The sequence below is a fragment of the Cyprinodon variegatus genome, unplaced genomic scaffold (assembly GCF_000732505.1).
Source record: "Cyprinodon variegatus isolate N-32 unplaced genomic scaffold, C_variegatus-1.0 Scaffold48, whole genome shotgun sequence".
Classification (NCBI taxonomy): Eukaryota; Metazoa; Chordata; class Actinopteri; order Cyprinodontiformes; family Cyprinodontidae; genus Cyprinodon; species Cyprinodon variegatus.
The window spans coordinates 984,134-1,005,105 of NW_015150501.1; the positions used below are offsets into that span (position 1 = coordinate 984,134).

Sequence of the window (20,972 nt, forward strand, 5' to 3'; positions counted from 1 at the left end):
CCTGCTGATCAGCTCTCTTCACTGCCATCGAAGGCTCCAATGTGTTTTCTTTTCAGGTGCTGCATCATAACAGTGGTGTTTCGTGTTATGTTAATTTGTTTATACAAAAGTTGCATGTTACGACTTTTTCCGCTTTACAAAGCGCAGGCTATTTTAATTATTGTGATTAATTTGCGCCGTCAATCCCAGCGCATGCGCGCTTCATTTGAAGTTGGATGCTGAGGGTAACATCCTGCTGCTCTGACTGCAGCGCTGAGAGGGACTCTTGCGGGAGCGTGAGAACTGGGTTGGGATGGGGGAGGCGCCCCACGGCAGCTGCTGCCGACAGTGGCGGATGATGCATTAATCGCGCGACACAACTAATCGATGATGAAATTTGTTGCCAACGCTTTTAAAAGTCGATTTTATCGATTCGTTGTTGCAGCCCTAGTTTTACGCAAAGTGAATACAAAGCTTAAGAGGTAAGCTTTTTAATTTTCCCTGAAAATGTTTCTTTAAGCTAAATGAAACAATATAAATACCTAAGGCTCTTATTGCAGAGTTGCAGGAAGTTCTATCTCAATTCATCTGTCGATTATCTGGCAAACTAATCTAGTATCCAGTCCTTTCACACAGTGTGACATGGACTTTCATACTGCTATGAAAGTCAATGTCAGTCCTTAAAAGTAAAAGAAAAATGGGAAACTAACTAATTTTACCATATTCATTTTAAAGATCCCAAAGATCTGGCTTGATGTTATATTAGTATTATCTGCAAGGCAGCTAAAAGCAGTCGACTTTTCTTCAATTAACATAGCAAAAAACAAACACCTATTTAAAAAAAGGCTTTATCTATGTGGTGATGAGTCCGACAAAAAAAGCAGCATTCAAATTAAATTCATTGTGGGCTTTGGTGGGTAAAATATCTCTGCTGTCAAAACCAATGAGTTTTAAAAAAAAATCATATTTATCATTGATGGCTTTATATCAATTTAATTTTCAACAGACATACTTACTCCCACAGATTTCTTGACCTTTTAATTTGATCATATATCACCTCTAAAAGCAGACTAATATTGAGCTCCTTAAATGACCTTTACAAACCCCAGCTTTCACATCTGTTGAAATCTCTGATGAAAGCCTCTACAGTGCCATAAAAACAACATGAACCAAATTATTTCTACCATTTCAGCAAAAAAGAGGTTAAATATCAGGCCAATGTATGTGAAATTGTTTGTGGCTGCAATAACAATAGGATTAAGGTTCAAATGAGAGGAGACTTGAGTCTATTAGGGTATAAAAAACTAAACTTCTGTGAAATCAAGAAAAATATTTGGTCTATACAGTTTTAAAAACTGACTAAAGTTATGTCGTATAATCTTTCAATCTTGGAGAAACAAGCTTTTAATGTACTGTTAAAAACTTCACAATGAGTACGTGTAACATTCTGACCAGAACTGCATGTTTCAATGACTGGATAATGTTTGAAATATGTGACAAGAAAAAAAAAAAAAAACAAGAAGAAAAAACAATAAACGTACTGTTGCAGCTCCTGGAAAGAGGTAGGGGTGATTGCAGCACTTTTTAAGGTCCATGACAACGTTGAGCAGAGACACTTGGTTTCCACCTCCTCGAGTGTTCAACGCCTCAAAGTTGCGTGTCAGAATGAACTTGTAGTACTTCCTACATTAACAAAAACAAATAAATGAGAAAATTAAGAGCAAAGGCAAAATACATTTTTTGAAAAGAGTGCAGGGGCAGAAAAAAATAGATACGAGTTAAAAAAAAACACACACACAAAAAAAAAAATCTATAACCAACCCTGTTCCCGGTAAACTTTTATAGGCATGTATATTGAAGTGTATTACTTACTTCTGCATGGGGCTCAGCTCCACTCGGACAATGAGCTCAGTCTTTGAAGGCATGTGTTTAAACACATCAGCCTTCAACCTCCTGAGCATGTGTGGTCCCAGCATGTCGTGGAGCTTCTTGATCTGGTCCTCTTTGGCAATGTCTGCAAATTCCTCCAGAAACCCTTCAAGGTTGCTGAAGAAAATAAATCGAGCATTAACACGTTGCAGGTGCCTTTTTATTTATTTTTCTTTTTTAGTGAGCTAAGAAAAACAGCCACACTAATCATAGCCGCCAAGTTACTGACTTAAATCTCTCTGGTGTTAAGAAGTTCAACAAGTGGAAAAGCTCCTCCAGGTTGTTCTGAAGAGGAGTCCCAGTCAGCAGGAGCTTGTGTTGCAGCGAGTAGTTGTTTAATACTCTGAAGAACTAAAACACAGTATGAAAAAAACAATAACTCTTAGCCATTGTACTTATGAATAAAAGTAGTGTAGGAAAAAATGCAGCATAGAAACTTTAGGATCAATCTATGTATCACACCTTTCAGACAGATCTAAGTAACACGGGATTAAAAAGAGAAACAAATACCAAAACTACCAAAACATAAAGATTAAAAAAAAAATGTCAAAAGAGGCTAATGAGCAGACTTTAGCCTGATTGTTTAAGAAACAGCATTAATTTGTGACTGTGTAGCCACAACAAAGTAATTAAGCTGTTTTTTAAGTATTTCTTAAATAATAAAACATTAAAGGAAATTCATAAAACAAAACATTAGCATCAAGTATTTGCAATGAGTAAAAAAAGATAAAAAATAACTTTACCTAAGTATTGATAATTTTTGCAAAAGTCTGAATGAAATACATTTTAAAGGCAATCATAGTAATGGAAGTTGCTAACATTGCACTTCACTCTTAATATGCAGGTTTACAAGAAAAAACACTAGTAAACAGGTAGTGTGGTTTACTAGTGGTTTTCTGAAATTTCTGAAAAGCAGAATTTGAGGCAGATCTTTTAGATATCTGGCTGTTCTCCTGTGGAACCAACTACCAGTTTTCGTTCATGAGGCAGAAACAAATCTATTTTTAGAAGGCCTGAAAACTTTACTTCTTTGATAAAGCTCATAGAGTGTCCCAGGTTGTCCTGAACTAACCCTAAACTTATGCTCTTAATAGGTTTAGACTGCTGGGAGACATAGGGATCAGTTTTTATCATCGTGCATTATTTTACATTTATTCTGTAATTTTGCATTATTTGTTAGTTCAATCCCTAACTTTACGTGCGCTCTGCTTGTTTTTGTTATATTAGCTTAATCTGCCATGACACCATTTATCTTGACACAATCCTGGAGGGAAGCACCAGCTGGGCTGCTGCTCTCAACTTCCATTATAGATGTAAATTGGGCCTGTTTTTCAGTGCTTAGTCCCATTTCTCTCCTAGACATAGCTGTGGCCTCAGCTTTTTTAGTGACTATGTGCTCTGTTCCATTCTTTGAAAACTGCCTCAAAGCTCATCTGCTTAACTGTTTCTTTTCTAGACAGCACCATCTATCAAGCTAGTTTACCGTTACCTTTTCTAGAAAGTATTTCTGGAACAGTCCTTCTATATCCCCTTTGCATGTCTGCTTCTTTCATCTTGACGGCCTTATACCGAGGGTGACAAGGAAAGTATTGGAATAATAAAAATGTGCAACCCAAGGACCTATATAATCTGGAGACCACATCAAATACAACAATTTATTTATTGTTTTTAAAGGATTGGACAAAAATTGTCAATTATATCTTGATGTTAAGATGCAGCCAGTGTTGAAAAGTTAAAAAGTCTGCTATCTCTGTGCTTCAGCTCAATAGCCTTACAAATGTGTTTTGACATGGCAACAAACAAAAGAGTATTGCAATAATCGAGCAAGCATGTCATAATGACTCGTCTGAAAGTAGTTGTTGTCTTATTCTGGAAATATAAAAAAATAAAAATACACCAGCAGAGTATTATCAACTGGTAAGAGGACTAGAAAACTGTCAGCCACCGATCATTAAAGGTTGTTTTTATTACCTTGGACTGGTTGTTTTTGAGTCTGTGAGCCTCATCAACAACCAGGCAGGCCCATTCAATGGAGCCCAGCACAGCCTGATCAATGGTAATCAGCTCATACGATGTCAGCAGAACGTGGAACTTCACTGTTGAATCTTTCTGTAAAATACAAAAACAGAGGAGGGGTATTCAGTTATATCATTAAAGTAGGAAATGGAAACACCAAGACCTGAACTATCCACTTTTATTACATCCCTACCTTCATCTTTGAAGCCTTCTTCCCTCCCCTGATTGCATTTCCCTCAAATGAGAACTCATTCTCTCTGATAACAGCCCTGCTGTCTTTGTCTCCCACATAAGTAACCACGTACATATCAGGAGCCCACATCTCAAACTCTCTCTCCCAGTTTATGATGGTGGACAGAGGAGCGCTGACCAGGAAGGGACCTTTGGAGTGACCCTGTGAAAACATAAAATGGAATTAGACTCGTTTCAAATTCAATATGATTTCATGTCTTGCCCTGCCTTTAGAATAGAGTTCATAGCTTAGAACTCATCCCCTTTGTTTGGCAAAGTTATTGTTTGTCGCATGTCTAAGACCCCACAACCACCATGAATGACAAAAGTGCTTCAAATTTAATGGGTTTTTATGTAGTGCTCTTGATGCAAAAAATACAATTCCAATTTAATCGTATAAAACCCTACTTATCAATAAATAAGAATTGTGACTCTGGTTTCTCACCTCCTTATACAAAGAGTACAGGAATACAGCTGTTTGAACCGTTTTGCCTAGACCCATCTCATCTGCCAGGATGGTGTCGGTGGCCTGAGCCCATGAGAACCTGAGCCAGTTCAACCCCTCCAGCTGGTAGGGATGCAGCGTGCCTCCTGTACTGTCCAGATAGTCAGGCTGCCGATCAAACTTGATGGTGGGCTGGTGGAGAGAGAATAATTAATGAGCCATTTTTAATGAGCCTGCAAAAAATAAATTATATATATATATATATATATATATATATATATATATATATATATATATATAAAAAGAGTTAGATGAAGAACACTTACATCTACAACTGGATTAGCAGGAGGCCGTTCTGCCTTTTTCACTTTGACCGTTTTCTTGAGCTTCTTACCAGGTCTTCCCTCCTCACCCATCATCAGCTCTCTATGTAGGCCAGGAACATAAACAATTTAATTAAGAATAACTTACAAACATTTACTTTCCACTGTTAAGCTTTAAATATTTTCCTAATTTCAACCATCAGTGTGTGAGTGTGAGCGTGAACGGGTGAATGACTGAATGTAGTGTAGAGCTATTTGGGCAAGTCTGCTGACTTGGAAAAGTGCTATATAAGTACAGGCCATTACCATTTAGTTAGGTGAAACCCTCCATACCTGTGATTCCAGTATATCTGTTTGTACGTATCGTACTCTGGAATATCCAGATCTTCACTTTCCCAGGTTGACTGGTCATAAGGGAGATCTCTCCATTTGATCAAGTAATGAACGTTGTTCTTCTTATCAACACTAAGATAAAAAAAACACAGGAAACATGCGAGTTACATTTTTTTAGTGATCACACTGATATAATATCTAATCTGTGCTTTAAATGTTCAACATCTTCTTACTACAAAAAACAAGTTTCTATGAAGGAAAATAAATTTCTACTATTTTTCTGACCACCTTAAGTTTTTGATTATAAGTGATTAAAAAATAAACAATTTTTTGCAACAATCGAATCTATACAACTGTTAATGATAAAACAAAATAGAACTAAATATCCTAATTCCATTCCCTCCTTATCAATTTTGTTTTTGTTATCTTATCTTTCAGGTCTGTGTGAACCCTACCTGTGGTTAAGAATGCGGTGAATCATCAGCCACTCCAGCTTAACCCCAAAACGGCCAAAATCTTCCTCCATGTGGACAAACAGAGGATCTTTGTTTTTCCTCTTGCTGCTCTTGTCATCATCACCTTCTCCTCCAAAGTCCACAGGTGGAGGTTCATCCATATCAGTCTTCCTCTGGTAGTTACGGAACATCACCTGGCAGTTCAGCTCCAGCTGCATGGAAGAAATGGAACAGCTTTAGCTACAGTTATTAATTAAGGAAGAAGTGGAGTCAGCATCCCCACATTATAGAAGAATTTGTCCAAATCGCCAAATTAATTTGCATAATTTACAGGAAGGTCCATACCTGCAGTTCCAGCACCCAGGAGCAGTGCCAGTAGGACATATTGCACCATTTGACAAAGAACTCCCTCTCCCGTCGGCCAGCCAGAGGAGGGGGATCAGGAGCATCAGCAGGCAGGTCAGCAGGCCGGGGGACAGGCATGGAGGGTGGAGGTTCCCCCCAGCGCCAGGTTAAAACCTTCTGCACCTTTCCTTTCATTGGAGGACACTGGTGGAACATGGCAATGGAAGTCAGGTTGTCAGTTAGGAGGCCAATAAAATGTAAAAGCATATAACCTAACAGACTTTCTATCGATCTAAAAAAAAAATAAATAAATAAATAAAATGTCTAAAAACATACATTTTGAAACTTTTATCTTGCAGTTCGTTTTCTTCCTGATAACTTACTAATCAAGAAAAAAGTTGTTTAGAGTTTACTGGCGATTTTAATCTTATTCAATCATGCAGCCATTTCAAAACATCAAAAGTTTTTAATCAAAGTAAGATAAAAGCAGCAAAAACACTCTAAAAGTACATAACTCAACTCTTAAAAAATATATAAACCAGAAAAGTCTTTAAAGAAAAAAAAGATTTCCAAAGGAATAATAACAGATAACGATGACACACATAAGAACAACACAATCTTAATATCAACCAAACAAATAAATATAACTTTTTTAGCTGCTGGTAGTCACTGCAAATGAAAGGCACACTGCCACATGGCATTCTGACAACTTAAACTTTATATTATCTTAATTTAAATAGCAGTTACAAAATTGAAACAATATAAAAATATGCAGGTATTTTTATTTTATCTTATGTTTAACCTGCTAATTATTCAATCCATAATCCCTAATATAAAAAGTCTTCTGTACTAACGGAGCTACGTCACCAATGCCTTCAGCGATTTCATCTGTTGGACTAAGAAAATTGCATAGTGATATAGTTGCTTTGAAATATTTGCCAAAGCAAAATTCCAGAAGCCCAAAAACACTGATAAAGGGGCATGCTTTGATGGGGCAGTGGTTAGCGCACACAACCCATGTACAGAGGCCTTAGTCCTTGAGTCCTTAGGCCGTGGTCCTTTGCCGCATGTCTCTCCCCCTCTCTCACACCCCCTTTCCTGTCAGCCTACTGTCCAAGAAATTAGCCACTAGTGCCATAACCCCCCCCAAAAAAATAGATAAAGGCTGACCACAGAGAAAGATCTCACATTTTCAGCTCAATTAAAGTAAAAAACAAAAAAAGTAATAAGGAGTACTTTCAATTGTTTGCATAGAAGTACTTATGAAATTGGTATTGTAATATAATCTCTCTCAGAGTAACGAAGTGTATTCTTAGCAACACTACGTATTGTTTCCCTGATAAGGAAAATCATCTGGTTATCTGCAGTGCAAAACTGTTTTTGCAATCCAGATTTAGAGCCATGAGAGCATGCGCAGATAGAGGCGGTGCTCACCTTGCAGCGGGGGCAGATCCATTCTCCGTTGGGAATCTCAGGGAGAGGAGGGTTCAGGCAGTGGAGGTGGTAGGAGGAGGGGCAGGTGTCACAGCAGAGCAGCTCTCCACCATCCTTACACACTCTGCAGAACTCAATGTGGTGGTCATCTTCCTCCTCCATGCCATCGTCTCTCCTATCGTCATCATCCTCCCCTTCAGCCTCAGACAGATCATCTCTTGCCTCCCACTGGATCCCCTCCTTCTCCTTGGTGTTGGAAGCAGAGACATGAGGAGGAGGTGGTTTGAGCGTGTGTGTGTGTGTGTGTAGTAGAGGAAGAGGAGAGTTGGGTGGGTTCACACATGCAGGGAAGGTATGCGGAACGGAATGAAAGGAAAAAAAGGGAGGGGTGGGGGGGTTCAGGAGTGAAAGCGGTGGAGGGTGTGGGGCGTGCATTGAATACATGTGCATGTGGAGTCAGATGGAGGGAGAGGGAGTGAGGAATAGAAGATGGAGGGTGAGATGTATAGAAGTGACATAAAAAAAAAACAACACAGAAAATAAACGTTTATTAGAAATAAACCGAGAAAATATAATCTTAAAGCCAAAGTTAAAAGTACATATCTTTTTTTTTTTTTTTAGAAAATCATTAATTTACTGTACAATATTAAGAACCAGGATGTTAATACTCCAATGTCCTCTCTGTATAGATCCAATGATCCATACTCACACAGTGTGGACAACTCCACTTGCCCTCAGGAGCCTTCTCCATGTCAGGATCCAGACACACCATGTGATAAGCTCTGGGACAGGTGTCACACAAAATGATCTCTCCTCCCTGCTGGCACACCTCACAGTAGTCCTGGTGGTCAGTTTCATAACCATCTCCATCCTCCGTCTCCACTGAAAAAGGGCAATCACAGAAACAGAGCACAAGGAACAATCATGTAAATGAAAACAGTATGCTACTTAGTGATTCATTAAATATTGTATTTAGAACCAAGGGTTTTGTTTGTTTCAAACCTTTCTTCTTTTTTTTTGCATTTTTTGACTTCTTCTTAAGACGGCTGCTGCGGCTAGAGCCATCGGACACAGAGAAACTTCCATCCTCGAAGTCGCTGTCGCCATCGAGCTCATCTTCATCGCTCTGATAAGAACATAAAAGAAGACAGCTCCTTATAAAATTTATTTATTTTTTTTTTAATAGCACCACATGCTTCAGATTTGGGTCAAACATTCATATAGTTCAAAACAAATCATTGAATTATTACATTCCCTACACAGTTTCTCTATCAAATTCAATTAAAGTCACTAAGTGTTCATCTGACTCTATATGAGGGTGTAAACAATTTTGAACAGATTATATCAGTGCAACAGTTTCAGAGAAAGAAAAAAAAAAAGACTAAATAGACTAAAAAGACATTATATTTATATTCTGCTTTGTAATCTATGGCATAATCACTGACAGCTTTTCGAATGTGTTAAATATTAGCTATGGAAAAATGGAGCAGGGATTTTGCAGGGCTTTCAGAACGAGGCAGCTATAGCTTCCTGTGCCTGTAAGATGGCGCTTAGTGAAGCAGGAAGAAACTCACGGCAGCTCATAATTGAGGAAAGATTGCCGTTTTCATGTAAAGTTGCTAAACTCGTTCAACACAGAGAAACGTCACTAGTGTTTTTGTTCCAATCGCTTTTTTTTTCTTTTTTTTTTTTAAACAATGTTGCTAGAAGTGTCTGAAAAAAATCCCCAAATATAGATTCTGATGCTAAATTGGCAAAACTAGACTTTCGTCTCTAGTGTTCCTTCCTTACCGAAAGAAGCGCACTGTAGACACGAGTGAGCCTATACAAAGATCAGCTTCACAGCAAAACAGACAGAATCACAAAATCCCAGGTAGACTTCTTTACAGTCTTTTACATGAAAAAATAACCTCATCTTTTATCACTTAAACCAGACTCAGTTTAAGAGTCTCTCGTCAAAATTTAAACTACACAAAACAATAGTAAACTTTCCCTTTTTTTACTCCTAAAAAAGGATGTATCTATCTGAGGATTTGATTAGAAAACTAAAACTTTCAAAACACAATAAAGTTCAGCAAATATTAATTATCTATAGCAAAAAACAGAAGAGAAAATCATTTAAATACAAACTCATGAAAAAAGTCTTGATTATTTTTCCTTTCACTGAAATCAGATTGTACACTTTAGATAGAAGAATGATGAATATAATTTGAAAATCGACATGTTTTTAATGCTTAATTTTCTTTTTTTTCATACCATCTGGAATAGTTGAAATGATTAAATTAAACCTGTCTAAATTACCTGCCAATTCTAGATTGCTGTGTGTTTGTTAATATCTTTCTGATGGTCGGGTGACTTGTGACAACAGATGGGGGTTCCCATTTTTTACATCCTTTAACAGAATATAGAAATAAATGACTTACGGAGGAGCGTTTTCTCTTGCTGTTGAGGCCCCCTAGTTTGATTTTCAGTGGAGCCACCTTTTTGGGTTTTGGCTTAGGAGGAGGTTTGGGTGTAGGTTTTGACCTTTTACGAGCATTTGGACCTAAAATGAAAAAAGCAAAATAATTTTTTTTTTTTTTTTTTAAAGAAAGGATTTCAAAAACACTGTTCCTTGTTTTAGATTTTGAAACATGTATCTATCTTTGCATATCTGCCTCACCTTTTCCCTCTTTGGTCTTAGCTTTGCGAAGAGGAGGAGCTGGAGCTGGGGGTGGTGCAGGTGTTGGAGCAGCAACAACAACAGGAGCAGGAGGAGCAGTTGCAGGGGAGGCAGCAGGGGCAGCCTCAGCATTTCCGTCAGTTCCAGAAACCACCATGTTTTCCACTACTGCAGCCACACTGGCAGCTGCCAGGGCTGCATTAGCTGTGGCACAACCCTAAGGGAGGAACAGCAAAGTGTGAGAATTTTTTGAAAGACACCTGAATTTAAAAAAAAATAAATAAATGTCTATATATATATATCCACGTTACTCATAGCCGAAATACCTTTAGTGGGTTGTTTGTGCTGAATTCTCTCCACTTAGCCATCATTAAGGTCATCATCTTGGATACAGGGATTTTAGGATTTTTAGCGGCAATTAAAGGCCTAAAAAAACACATTTTACAGTCATTTTTCAAGGAATGAAGCATTTATCATCTGGAACATCAAATAAATGAAATTGTTATTTTTATTTCTTCACCTTACAAACTGGCTGAAGGCCTTGTAGTTAGTTAGGGAGCTGTAGTCTTCCTGAGTGAAGACATGATCAATGTCTTTCATTCCCCAGGCCTCCAGCAGCTGGCCGGAGCTTTTAGGCTGTGGTAGGAGTAGAAATAAAAAAAATCAGGTCAGATGAAATGTCCACCAGGACCACCTTACACTCCTTCAACAGAAGTTATAATAAAACTTTACCTGGCAATCATCATCGTCGTCATCGTCATCTTCGGGTTCAGGATCTTTACGTTTGCTCTTAGAACCTCCCTTCTCTCCTGTCCCGCCTCCTTTCTTTTTGTCTTTTGCAGAGCTTGAGCGTTTCTTCTTTTTTCTCCCAGGGGCATAATCACTGCCTTCACTCTCTGACCGCATCCCTCCCTCATCAGCATCCCTCTCTGCCGCCTCCAGTCCCATCAGATGCTCTGGGGAGCTGACCGGCAGTTCCTACAAAATAAAAACCCACTCTACTAGTTACAGGAGGGCAAGACTCCTAACAAGGTTTTAGAAGTAATAGGGTTATTTATTTTTTTTTTTCTTCATTTCACTAATGTAAAAGTTGCAATACTCTTTTGGCTTGATTGATAAAAGTTCAATTAATTCTCTGCTATTCCAAGTAGGAATCCAAGTATGACTCCCCCATACCATAAATTACGTAGCAATATACTGAAACCAACGATTTAAAAAAGAAAATCAGAATGCTAGAATCCTGTAGCACTGTGCAGCTGATTTTATAAACAGATGTTTAATAATCATTAAACTGCCCCTGCCATTTCTGTAGTCATATCCCAAGTGGGATATGAAATATATGAAATATACTAGGGCTGAAAAAAAAAATGATTCGGATTAATCATGATTACTCGACTATTGAAATAATTGGCAACTAATTTAGTAATCGACTGATCGTTTACTGGAGGGTAGAAATTATTAAATGTGTATTTAGCTTACAGAGCAACCCACCTTGAGCAGCAATTATAGCAAAATTGTAAAAAAAAAAAAAAAAAAATGTGTAAACATTTTGCATTTAAGATAAAAATCTTTTTCGTCTGCAAATATACTGTATCTAGCACTCCTCAAGTGCAAAAGCTTTATTTTCACTTGGTTTTATTTTGCAAAACAGTGTCTTTAAGGAACCTTTGGGTATCTGATTATTAATCTATTAATCATAAAATAATCAACACATTAATTAATTTGCAAAATAATCGTTAGCTGCAGCCCTAAAATATAGTCAAACATAAAAACACTCCTGTGCTTGGTTATGATTTTGATATTTTACAAATGTTTTTAAATTAAGTACCCAGCCACAGCATGTTAACGACCTAGAATCATACCAACGGACGATGATGTTTCTGAGTGAATGTCAGCGCTTCTGTGCATTGTGAAAAAAGTTCCCAGTTAGAGATGCAGCATATTTTTTATTGCATATTGCAACTGCAATGTACGACTATAATTCAACATATGGAAGCATATAATGTTTCTAATGCCATGGATTTAAAAAAAAAAAAACTGCTTGTTAAACTTTGAGAAAATTTCCCTATCAACACCAGGTGTAGAACTAAGTCAACACTTGCTTATTTTTTTGGCAAATACATTGGACATTATTTCTGATTATCGTAATGTAAATATTTTTATTGCCACAGTCTTACAAAATCACAAAGAAAATTAGATGCACATTCTCCAAGTTGTTCACAATTCATGTCTGAGAAGCTAGTGCCAAGCTCCAACTTGTTCAATTAGCTTAAATAAATTCTTGTTTTGTTTTTAGTTGACTTTTAAAGTAAATAAGTGATAAACTAAAGTCAAAAGAAAAGAGGTGCAAAAAAAAGTAAACACTATTCTCATATTTGTTATTTAGAAGATTTATTTTAACATGTTCAATTAAAGTTTCATTCAAAAAGAAGTTTATTTTATCTATTTATGTTATGCGGGAGCTGGGAATTAATAAAAAAGATACATTAAAGCAGAGGTTTTCAAACTCAGTCATGAGGACCCACTGTCCTGCATGCTTTATGCTTCGGCACACCGACATCAAATGATCGCACTCCCTCCTCAGCAGGCATCACTGGCTGAAGGGAGCGGTTAATCACCCATTTATATAAGTCAGATGTATGGAGGGAGGGAAATACAGAAAGCATGCAGGGCAGTGGATCCTCAGGACAGAGTTTGAAACTGCTTTAAATGTTTTGGTTTTTTTTGTAAAAAAAAAAAAAAAAAAATTGTTCTGGTTTTGAGTGTTGCTGTGGGTTGAAATATTCATTAACAAGCAAATGGTTTGTATATAAACATTTTCAAAACACAAGTTGCGAGTTTTAAAGACTGCTTTATTCTGTGTGGCTCCAAAGCTTTAAATTAATTTTTTAATGGACGGAAACTCACTGGACGGAAACTCATTTTGAAAAAGTTTTACTAAGTACTTTCAAAGTAAACGATCAACTTAACCCTTTATAGGGCACTCAGTGAAATACTATGATTATTGGAGTCCAGGACAAGCCCTTATTACCTTTGTAACATTAAAAAAATAAGGATATTTTGATGACAAAAATGTATGTCAATATAATAACAAGAAACGCCAACTTGCCCGAATATATTAAGAAAAATAACAAAAGTGCTTCTATAAGAAATTCCTGAAAAACACTCTGAGAATGAAAGAAACAATTTTTTTTTTTTGGGGTACAATGTAACCTTAGAGCGGAGGTCTTCAACAGGGGTCCGTGACCCCTAGGGGTCCACAGAGGTACTGCATGGGGGTCGCAAAAGTTTTGGTTGATTAGACTTTTTTTTATTTATATATATGTATGACACTTGAATTATTTAGTTTATAAACTTAAATATAATTATTAACTAGGCTTATTAACTTTTTAATTAGCTTTTTACCTTTTTTCAACTTAATTTACAGTACGGTAGGTAATACGAAGGGCGCTCAATAAGTAATGCCCCTGACCCACTTCCAGATGTTTGATCGACCTGAAATTTTGCATGTGAAATTATTTAAATCTCTATAGATTTAATAGCAAATTACAGCTCTGAACAATTTCTGGTTTCTGATTTACAGGTTTTCAAACTGAGTCGGGTCTGTGTTTTCGCATTTGAAAGGATGCACACAACGGGAGACGTTTGATCAAATGAAAGTAACCTACAGTGTCCCATAATATAACCCTGTAAAACATTTTGCAAGAACATATAACAGGCATCATCACCATAAGTTACTTTAATTTCATCCAAAATCTTCCGTGGTGTGAGTCCTTTCCAATAGAAAAAACGGATCACTGCTCGACACTCAACAGGCTCCATTTCAGACTTTACTCAGTTCAAAAACCTGTAAGTCAGAAACCACAAATAGTTCAGAGCTGTAATCCATCCATTTTCTAGCACGCTTATCCCGAGTGGTCACGAGGGGTGCTGGTGCCTATCTCTAGCAGTTAATGGGCGAGAGGCGGGGTACACCCTGGACAGGTAGCCAGTCCATAGCAGGGCAACACAGAGACAAACAACCATTTACACACTCACACCTAAGGGGACTGTAGAGAAGCCAATTAACCTCACAGTCATGTTTTTGGAATGTGGGTGGAAGCCGGAGTACCCGGAGAGAACCCACGCACGCTCAGGGAGAACATGCAAACTCCATGCAGAAAGACCACAGGCTGGGAATCAAACCCAGAACCTTCTTGCTGCAAGGCAGCGGTGCTAACCACTGCACCACTGAGCAGCCCAGAGCTGTAATTTGCTACTTAATCTATAGAGATTTAAAAAACCTCACATGCAAAATTTCAGCTGGATCAAACATCTGGAAGTGTGTCAGGGGCATTACTTATTGAACGCCCCTCGTATATCATTCAAGGGCTCATCTAATTCATCAAATGGATATAGATCTAGTGCTTCTAGACCTCACTGAGGGCCTGGGGGGCTCCATTTGTAAGGGGTATGCCAGTGATCAAAAATGGTACCTTGCCCAATAAAGGGTTAAATATCCAACAACCTAACTGACAGGACAGCGAGCTCACCTCCCGGATGGGTCTTTGCCTCTTGCTGCTCCTGCTCTCTCGGTTGCTCTTCTTGGCTTTCTTCTTCTTCTTCGACTTGGGTACCTCGTCCAGGTCGGACACAACATCCTCCGGCTCTTCTTCATCTACAAGGGAAACATGCTTACATTTTATGACTGTTATTATTAGTAGTAGTTTCAGGAGATAACTTGCTGAATGCAGCAAAGGGGGGGGGGACCACTGATGCGCGCGGCTCCAACTGGCACCACTGGGCCAACGGTTGTGCACGCGCGCACACATGCACGCCAATAAATACCAAAGCAGCACAGGTTCAAACTTTTGATTTCCTCATAAAATTTTAAAAAACGTAATCACCCAAAACATTAAATAAGGTGTCGGCAATTTGTCTTTTAAAATATATTCAATAAATAACCCCAAACTCCGGACACACTTTCCAAGTTAGCTAACTAATCTGTCATGGCGAGTGACCGGAGCAAGCCGACTACTCCCCGCTAGCTGGAGCTAGCAAAGCGGTGGAGCTCAAGTTACACAGAGATGGACCTTTCTTCGGGAAAGGGAGAGATAGAGGGAGAGAGAGAGAGGTGGAAAACAGCAAGCTTACCGTGAAGAATTGAATGCTCCTCCGCTGCTCCAAAGTCGTCCCTTTCATCTTCGCTACACGACATTTTCCCTCTCTCTGTGGGTTAATTTTATTTTTTAATTTTTATTTTGTTGCAGGGCGAATTAATCCCACGTAAACCCTCGGTCAGCGAGGGAGGAGGGAAAATGACGTGGGACTGGTTGGAGAACGGACCGGGGGTGTCCAGGAAGGGAGGGTGGAGGGGGAGTGAGTTGGGGGGGGGGGACGTTTGGTGCTGGAAGAAAAAAAAACATAACAAATAATGACACATTTCACTGGTTCAGAGCCAGCTCAGTTGAAATTATAATTACACAACTAAATTGTCCACCTGTCAAATCAAACAAGTTATGCAGGTAGACCCCCACAGAGGAGTGAATTAACTTACGGGTGACACAAAATAATCTTTATTTGAACCAAACAACCAATGCACGGTGACATGTCAGAAGGGATGATGAAAGAAAAGTTCAAGCTTTCAATCCCTGCCTTCACGTATTAAGAAACTTACTGTAGTGTGCGTGTAGTCCCGGTGCGAGGTGTGCTCCCTCTTTCGGAGCTCGATATAAAACCAGTCAGGCTGCTTCAGCGCTAAATGTTGTCCTAGAGTGCTCACTCATTAATTCCCGAGCGATATCTCTGTTTCTTTTCGTAATGACCCCAAACACGCGGCTGAGTCCCCCACTTCTAGTTCCCCCTACCTTACAGGCAGCGCTTAGCTAACATCCTCACAAACACACAAAGGGGGCAGACATCCCATAATATTCCCCCTCTCCCTCCCACACGCACGCAGGACTCTGCATAGTTACCTCGCAACGGACAGACCATAATACTCAGCCTTCCCCCACCCCCCTCTAACATGCACGCGCGCGCACGCACTCAGGGCTAGACATGCATGCACTATAGCCATGCACGTGCACACTTCTTCCCCTTTCCACTGGAAGTCCCAGCCCCCTTAGCAACCCCGTTGTCATAGTGACACCCCCCCTCCCTGCTATCCTGGACAGACCATAATATTCCAACATTGATAGCATACATCCCATAATATACAGCACCTAAAAAGACAGAAAGGTAAAGAAAAACAGATGGTCCTTGAAGGAGCACAGGACCTCTGGTGACAGACCATAATACTCAGAAGGTATCCAGGTGGACAACACTATGCAAAAATAAAGTCATAAAGCCTTCAATCTGATTCCTTTGTGATGCTCACACAGGTAGACTACATGTGATTAGGTCAAACATAGCAGGACCAGAACCCTGCAGGTATCTGAGGCCTTCTCTCGCTGCCGCTCCTTCATTATTAGTTCTGCTGACTGCTTCAAATAACCTTCCATGATCAAGCAAATCATCTTAGCCAACAGGTGTGCAGGTGCAAAAGCACACTGACACACTGGTTGGAAGCTATGCAAAATCAATTGCATAAACTACTTCTAGAAATGACAGCAACATGCTTCTGTTTGCAAACCAGCACATAATGCCGGAGCTGCACTCAAATGGACAGCATGTAAGGCTGAGGAAACTGGAAGTTTTTTTTTTTTATTTATCTACGACTTTATAAATGTTTATCCAACCTCTTGTCACATATTCACTTCACGCCAGAAGCTTTTCATATTGTGGTTTTAATGTTGCACCATAATATAAATTTTTGGCTGCTATTTTTTATAGTATAAACCAACAAGGCGTCCAAGTGATGATTTATCTTGGAAGTGTTTATTGTTCCAAATTGAAAGCCCTTTAATGTGTAACAAATGGACAGAAGAACAAAGTACTTCTGGATTTCATAACTCTCGAATCGTTTATCTTTTATGAAAAAATATGTGAGTGAACCTATTTGGCATCCCTGTGATGGCGTAGGGCTTCCTGTCATAGGGCCTTTCCAACAAATCTGCCCCACATTTGTTTTCTTAACAAACATAGACTCGCAAGCCAAAAAGCTCCAATCAGCTTAGGCTGCTGGATATAATCTCTTTAATAAAATTAGAAATGTGACTACCATATATTACCTTTCACCATAATATGCATTACTTTTATAGTAAATTTCTTTTCCCAACTTGTACTAAAAAAAATATTTCTCTCAAATTTTGATATTGATGTAAGTTTATCACTTAAATTCAAATGTACTTTTTCAGATCATTTTATCACAAACATTTTAAATAAACCTTCCATGATGCAAATTCATGTGTATAATAAACTCAACTCAACTCAACTTTATTGTCAAATGTGCTACATGGTAAACATACAACACAGATGAAATTGCAGTCCTCTCAACCCCACGGTGCATAATAAAATATAAAATATAATGAACCATAGCATAAAAAAAAAAAAAATAGAAATAAAAACCTAAGATATAAAAATAGGTATTTATTAAATAAGTTATTTATTTGAAATACATAATCATCAGGGTATGCATTTAGTATTACGGTAATAAAGTATGCTTACTCAAAATTAATACTAATGTTTGTATTTATTTGAAATACATAACGTTTATTGTTTGAATTGCATAAATAACCTGATAGAATTCCATAATAATGCTGACAATTATGTATTTAAAATGAATAAACAATATTCAGCTAAAAATATGCAAGCTTTGTGTTAAAATTACCTAAAAATAAAAAAAGTAAATGGGAATTTTTTGTAATAAAATTACATAAATATTCAAATTTGGGAGAGATATTTTTTGTGAATGTTTTTTTGAATATAAAACATCATAAAGGAGTAAAAAGGAGTTAGAAGGATTAAAAAAATACAGTCACAACTATCTAATCGATATCAACACATTCACACACTAGAGATCAACAATTTCTAAATCTTTATAAACATTTTTAAGCAAAAAAAAAAGGGAAGTAGCAATACAACACAAAATAGAATTTGAATTATTTATACACACTTAAAGGTGTACAGGTGCAGAGAGCTAGCTTGAGGCTGTAAGCATGAGTGGATTTTTGGGTCCAAGGCTACGTAAAGGTATAGAGGAGGATGGTCTTTTTCCGGGTGGATCATCAAAATAAGTGGTCCTCCTAATTGTCAATCATTCTGGTGATATATTTACGTAAGGCCGTCCCACATGCTCGTCCCCATTTTCACTTACAGGTGGTGAGTCTGAGATAGTGGAAAAATTGCAAATATTATTTTTGAAAGTGAGCTTATTGGAGCGGTGCAGACAGCAACTTTTAAACAAAGTGCGCATAAGAAGAAATGGGCTCCTGCATGCTCTCACATGCGTCTAATAGGTGTTCCCTGTAGGGAGCAGGTACAGGGTTGTGCATGTGCATTTTTTTGGAGAGGGCAGGTCTTTTAAAAATGTGCAAAAATCCTCCACTATACCTATAAATCTCTGCATTTAAATCAGATTGCTATGAAGTTAACTACTGAGCTGTTAATGTATTAAAATATTAATTCTTTTGATATATTAACAATTTTTTGTTATACAATATTTGAGATATATTTAAAGTGATTTTATAAGAAAATGTTTTGCTTGGTTGTAACATTAGTCCCTTTAAGTTATAGGATTTAATTTAAATTCATTCAATTTAATTCAATTTAATTTAAATACATTTTGGGGGGCTGGTGGGGGATTTTAAATATATTTGACTAAACAGGCAAACCTTTGGTTTGATCATTGGGGTCCTTAATGATTGATTTCAAGCCTTGTTTTGTATGTTTTTAATTAACTTTCTCAGTTTAGTTGGAGAAAATGTATATTAAGGTGGAATCTAAGATTTGAACATATCATGAACATTTTATGAAGTGTGCAGCAGGTAGATAAAAACCAATCTATATACACCCTGTTAGTTTCACACACCATAATCAGGAATTGTTTAATAAGGTTTAGATTCTGGATTCGTTAGGTATAATTAGTGCAGCAATCAAAACTCCAAAGTCCTCTTCCATCTTCCAGCTGGCCCTGCAGGTACATTGTAAGCCATTAGAATATAATTTAAAAGTTCATTTATTTCAACAATTCACTTCAATAATCCAAACCCATATAGTATATGAATGTATTAAATCAGGAATCAAGAATATTTACTTTCATTATGAAACCGTACATTTTTTTTGCAGAGACTGAAATAAAATGAAACATTTTCAGAAAAAAATTACGCACAGAGAAAAAATATGTAGTGTGTACATTGAGAAGAGTGAGTATAAGTTCTGTCAGTAAAACAGGCTGATGGTCTGTTTGACTATCAGTAGTAATATTTTTTTAAGCATTTATTTCAGTTATTTTTTTACAATCTTGCTGTACTGCTGATAAAACCCCAAATTAAGTTTCCAGATAAATGTGAATATTATATAACGTCAAATATTGGTCTACTGAAAAGTATGCTTAGGTTTTGTACAGTGTGTGAACCTGGTTGTAAGTCCTTTTACATGCATTGTTGAGGCATGGCTGCAATCAGCCTGTTGCTCCGCTGTGCTGTTCAGGAAACCCAGGATGTTTTTATAGTTTTTCTCAGCCAATTCACGCTGTTTGGTCTGGTGTCTCATCTTTCCTTTGAAAATAATTCTCTGTTTAGGTCAGGCCAGTTTGCTGGCCATTGACCATCAGTAATGCCACGGTCAGTAAAACAGGCACTTGTACCTTTGGCTATGTGCAGTAATGGACATCAGTGCAAGCCAAAAAAATGCACGATTTTCAGTTTATATCCTGGATAAGTCAGTGCAAATTCTTTAAATAAATTTACCTTGCAATCCTTACAAGAATGTGTTCTTTGCCGTCGCTTGTTTACCTTTATCTAGAACACTTTTCCCTTCCACATAACTTTCCAATATTGTTCTTCAAGCAAGGATATTGTGAAAAAAGTGTCCATATTGTGATGTGTTTTTATGAAATTCTTTTTGTAGCCTACCTTCCCTATGAAGATTATAGATGTGCATCAAATCAACATTCGTCTCCATCTCCTATTCTGTAAGCCAAAACCTAAAGAAAACACATTTTGTATTGGTTCAATGAAACTTTCTCATTTTCAGCTAGTTTATTTCAGGTGTGAATCAATAATCATTTTTAAAAAATCAAAATAATACTCATGTGTTTTACCAAGGGATCATTTTATATTTATTTAATTATTTAATAATTAATAGAATGGTATTAAATTAATGAAATAAATTAGGGTTTTCAATATATATTCCAATTATTAAAAAAAAAAACATCTGTGCACCAAAAAGTAAACAAATATAAAAGATGCTTCATAAAGTGATCTAGGGAATTGTATATTTATTTTCTGTTTACAAGCCTCAAGAATAAGTTCCACATTGTATTTGCTTGCTTATATTTTAGCTCCCATATCCCATTTCTATATACACAGATCATTTAAAAGTAGTTCTTTGTAAAGATTATTATATTTCATTTCATACACTTCACCTGCAGCATTAAAATAAAAAGAAGCTGCTGGACATGCAATCTTTATATAGACCAAGGTAAGTCAAAGATTTCGTCTCCAGGAAAGTTCCCACCTTCAGTGCCTTACTAAGGATCTTTATGTACACATTTCTGTGCAGTTTGCTTAATTAATAAATGTAACTATAGGGCTCTGGCTGTATTAACACAAAGTGATAAGCGGGGCCACATTTAAGCTTCTGGAAAACAATAAAAGTTGCACATTTTTTAATGTAAAGTTGAATTACATTAATTTTAGTCTAACCCTTTTGTCTGTCGCTATGTTGAGTTTTATTTTATG

General features: G+C 37.4%; 1 protein-coding gene across 1 annotated transcript in view; it reads right to left on the reverse strand.

The window, feature by feature from the left end:
• chd4 (chromodomain helicase DNA binding protein 4) overlaps positions 1-16,079 on the reverse strand; it is a 35,915-nt gene extending 19,836 nt beyond the window's left edge. The window contains 21 exon segments of the mRNA XM_015370782.1: positions 1,521-1,662; positions 1,852-2,025; positions 2,138-2,259; positions 3,880-4,017; positions 4,118-4,318; positions 4,601-4,792; positions 4,927-5,026; positions 5,257-5,388; positions 5,712-5,923; positions 6,057-6,260; positions 7,491-7,736; positions 8,200-8,372; positions 8,493-8,616; positions 9,914-10,035; positions 10,153-10,369; positions 10,479-10,578; positions 10,673-10,788; positions 10,885-11,130; positions 14,685-14,809; positions 15,286-15,538; positions 15,809-16,079. Coding sequence (XP_015226268.1) covers positions 1,521-1,662; positions 1,852-2,025; positions 2,138-2,259; positions 3,880-4,017; positions 4,118-4,318; positions 4,601-4,792; positions 4,927-5,026; positions 5,257-5,388; positions 5,712-5,923; positions 6,057-6,260; positions 7,491-7,736; positions 8,200-8,372; positions 8,493-8,616; positions 9,914-10,035; positions 10,153-10,369; positions 10,479-10,578; positions 10,673-10,788; positions 10,885-11,130; positions 14,685-14,809; positions 15,286-15,349 — 3,150 coding nt within the window. The 5' untranslated portion in view covers positions 15,350-15,538; positions 15,809-16,079.
• Between the last annotated feature and the right edge of the window lie 4,893 nt (positions 16,080-20,972).